Genomic DNA, 4,282 nt, shown 5'->3' with positions numbered 1-4,282 from the left:
CATTACAAAATGCATATTTTGTGAGGTGGAGGTCGGTCTGTGCCTCGGTTGAAATCTGGCTGTGGTGTGTAGAAAGGCTGTGCTCTTGTGTAGGCACAGCCGCACTCCCCAGTGATCAAGGCTTCAGTTCAAATCACTTGGCTTTCTCTGAAACTGCAGTCTGAGGTAGAACATAATTTCTTGAATGAAGACAAGATATCGCATTAATGTACTTGTTCTTGCAAGATAAAAATGAGCTACTGCTTAACAAGAGTGTTTAACTGGTAACATTTCAAAGTAATGAATGATACATTAAATACTCCACTAGCTTTGCTCTAGACAGTGAAATCTAACTTCCAAGAAACATTGTCCTTGTCTAACTGAAGAAGCTGTGTATATGCAAAGTATATAGCTCATAAATTAATTTCAGAAGTAAATGTAGAGTTTAAAAAATAAAGTATTTCAGATAAATAAAAATCATTACTTAGTAGGATGAGCTTCCAAGCATAAGGCTCAGAAATGGTGATCTCATTTCATAGAACAAATCCATACTGTGTGGGCTTTGTTTGTTTACCCTGAATTTCTGGTTCTGAGTTCTAATAGCAATTCATTTTTGCTTCAAGAGCTGTCAAAAAGCTCCTTGTAAAATTTACCTTTTAAAACTGGACAAAAAGCAGAAATATCATGGGCTTTCTAGGCTGTGATATTTCTTTGCTAACAATTGAATGATGCTTTGTGTTATAGAAGGATTGAGACAGAGAAATTTTAATGTACTTAAAATAAAAAAAAATATAGATAATGAACAGAATGATAATGTTCCGTTCATTCTGGGTTCCCTCTACTCCTGTCCTCACTGAGATTACACCAGTTCATTGAGAGGAGCAAAAGAGGATACCCAAACCCAAGAAACTTAAATTCAAGGGCATCATTGGTTACTAAAGTGTAAAGTAGAATTGGAGCTTTGTCTCTGAAATGGGATGCTGATGTTCTGATTTTTTTTCTCCAGTAAAGTTCATGCATTTAAGTTAATGTATGTGAAGGTTTTTCATGTACACTTTTATGTTAACCAAAGTTTTGATTTGTTTTCAGCTGTGGGATTGGGATCTTGGTGCTTCCACATGACCCTGAAGTATGAAATGCAGGTGAGTATTGATAAGTAGATGTGAACTATCTTGTGTGTATCTTACAATGTAGTTATGTTGCTATTTCGTGACTAGATGAAACTTGTATAACATGAGTTAATTTATACATGACCCCTGCTTTCAACAAGAGAGTAGTGCAGGTCTTATTTCATTACATATTTTCTGTTGATACAGGAATATGTACTTGCATCTAAAGTAAAAGCTACAATCAGGTGTTTATGTTGGTAGAAGACACTTCATCCTTTGGGAAATCATTCTGTCTTTTTACTTGAGTTATTTAAAAATTCCTGCAGCTTTGGTTTAATAGCCAGCAGTATACACTAGAGTTCTTGTCATTTATTGTATCCTTTTTTTTATCTTAGTGTTTTCTATTTATCTGGATGTACCTGTAGCACTAATACTGAAGTCAGTATCTTCTAAGTAGCAGTAGTTGAGTCGTCTTCTTTCTCTCTTATTCTCAAGTAGAAAGCATTCTGTAATAAATCACTGAGCATAAGGATTTGGTCCTGGCATTTCCCGTTTTCTAAAGGGGCACAAGGAGTCTTGTCCTGTTGTCTTGGTTTAGATCTGAAAATACTAAGGAAGTTCACTGTGGAATCAAAGTCAGGGTGAAGTGGGATTGAGTTTAAAATAAGACGCCTACATTTAAAAGCTGGTGCTGGAAGTCTGTGCTCCCACCATAGTCAGTGGAAATACAGGGAAGTCAGTGGAGTTTAGAGAGGCATCAGTTGGGCTGAGTCATTCTCCAGACTTCACTGGTATCATATTTATTTGTCTGAATATAGGTGTCTAGTGTCACTTTAGACCCTATGAGTGTTCTGTCTGGCCTCCAGCTGCCGTCAAACAAAGGTGCAGTTCTCGTAGACCTCCCTGTCACATCTGCCAGACGTGTGTGGGTGTATTGGAGATGACAGAGCATCTCAGATGGCATTGAACACCTATGCTGTGGCAACTGAATTGAGTCCTGGATTTCTGCTGCTCATAATGGGACCTGAGACGCTGCATATGTGGACACCAGAAGTTATTGCCTTAAACTTGAACTGAATTACAGTCTGTAGTCATATTTGCCTCCATAATGCTCTATTTTGTATCTCTGGCTTGTGCCAGAGACTGTCAGCCTCTGTGGGCTGTAATGTTGCCACCACATAAGAATATTTGGTGCTTTTCTTTGGATGAAAAAGGTGGTTTCTAGATCCATTTCACCACTCCCTCCCAAATTGAGGTGTGTTTTACCTGTGTTCCCTTCAGTGGTGAACCTGCCTTGAATTTCCACCTTTTTCTCTCTCTTCCCTCAGCTTGCTTGTTCCTAACCTTGCTAGTGTTTCAATACCTCTTTCTTACAGAGGTGACCAAGGCCACCCTAAAACCCAGATCGTTAAAACGATCCAAGCTTAAAACATTCTTGTGTGGTTTTTGTTGGGAATTTTTTGTGTGTGTGTAGAGGCTATTTTAATCCAAGTCACTTTGGTGCTACTTACTGAGTAGTTCTGGCGTTGCATCAGAACAACTGAGGGGCCTATGAACTGTGGTCAGCAAAGGGTGAGGAGAAACAGATGAGAGCAGAGCAGGCATGTCTTGCATCATCTTTCTAACTGGTGTAAAAGGCTTCGTGTGAGGCAGAGAAAGTACACTTACTATTTTGGCAGCCAAATGAAATCCGGGAGTGGCCCATAATTACTCTGATGGCTAGCTCACAAATCACTGTAGATGAAACATTTCAAGCAGTAAAAAATCTTTTCTCATTGAGTTTATATCTTCTTGTGATTAAAAGTCAGCATTGATAGGTGACCGAAGAGAGATTTTTTTTTACATTTGTTTCACAATCTTAATACTACAAATGGTCAATTCAGATTGCTTAATTAAGAGAAATATGGAAAGCTGTTGTTCTTGAAAGCAGCTATTTAGAATACTTCTGAAGCAGTCACTTCTCTTTTTCTCTTAATTTTATGGGAATTTGCTTCATTGTGCATTCCCCAAGAATCCAAAATGCTTATTTAACCAACAAAATCAGCTCACCGAGTTTCCTTCTATCCATGTTTCTTCATTGCTCAGACACGTTCAGACGTGCTGCTGACGGTATTTCTGGAAGCATTAATTTTTATGGATACAGAAGCCATTGTCTTCCGTGAGCAAATTCCAACTAGGATCTTTTGAGAGGCTCTTTGATGTTACTGCTATGTCCCTGAGATGCTGCCAGCATATGAACTTAAGAGTGTAATCAGCTGTCCAAATCTGAAAAATTTTGCTATATTTTATTTCCTACTCTTATATCCTACTCTTTTTTTCCCTGAATTTTTTTCTTTTATGAGGCTTTTCAGTGACTCATGCTCTTAAAGAGCTGCATGAATTAATCCTGCAGCTAATTCCTATCAAACTTGTTAAAGCACAGCATTGAACTTACGAACAATAACTATGAGTATAAAACTGAATTCAGCTATTGCTGCTTTTCCCCTCTCCCCCCTTTCTGAGGCATCCCAGCAGAGATAAACTAATGTGATGGCAAGGTGCCACCTAACACGTCTGTGTTTCAGCTTCAGCTGCTATCTGTGTTCCTGATACTTGCTTTGTGCTACCTATTGCGATCACTGGCCCTATAATGCACGGATTCAGGGGTTTAAACCTTTTTCTGCAAGGTGAGTTGTGTGCTGGATCAGTTGGAGCTGGCTCACCATGGGGCAGAAGAGCACGACTGCTTCACTCAAGAGAAGCAGTGGGAGCGTGGGTGAAAAGCAAGAGCTGCCCTTCCAGTGGCAACTTGTCAGTAGATCTGTTAACAGTGTTGTGCAACATTTCCTGAAGTTTCTGTGGCCAAAACCACAAGAACCTAGTAGTTCACGCTCAGAACAATACATCTCTCTTCTTCTATAAAGAACTAGATCACTTTTTTTTTCCAGTATTAAATTTCAAAACTAAAAGACAGATTTTTGTCTGGGCAGTTAGAAAAATTCTCCCAAACGAAGCAAAACCAGGCTGGTTGTATAACAAGGTTTGTGTAAGCTGCTATTGCTCTTAATATGCCTCAGTTTTCAGAAAAACATGGTTGTGAACTTGTTCAGTACCCTGTACCAGTAGTAGGAAGGCAATTTCTATACAGGCATGGCCATCAACAACTTTCAGAGTGATGATGGAAAAAGGTCAAAGTCCTGTTTGCATCCAGTTCT

General features: G+C 39.0%; 1 protein-coding gene across 1 annotated transcript in view; it reads left to right on the top strand.

Moving 5' to 3' along the window:
• Positions 1–1,068: 1,068 nt before the first annotated feature.
• The window catches only part of ACER3 (alkaline ceramidase 3), a gene marked incomplete at its 5' end in the record, with an annotated part of 24,332 nt that continues 21,118 nt past the window's right edge, over positions 1,069–4,282 (top strand). Inside the window, one exon of the mRNA XM_010188521.1 lies at positions 1,069–1,121. Coding sequence (XP_010186823.1) covers positions 1,069–1,121 — 53 coding nt within the window. The remainder of the gene's footprint in view (positions 1,122–4,282) is intronic.

This window comes from Mesitornis unicolor, unplaced genomic scaffold, assembly GCF_000695765.1.
Source record: "Mesitornis unicolor isolate BGI_N332 unplaced genomic scaffold, ASM69576v1 scaffold42847, whole genome shotgun sequence".
In the NCBI taxonomy this organism is placed as follows: Eukaryota; Metazoa; Chordata; class Aves; order Mesitornithiformes; family Mesitornithidae; genus Mesitornis; species Mesitornis unicolor.
This window is presented reverse-complemented; position numbering and strand designations above follow the sequence as displayed.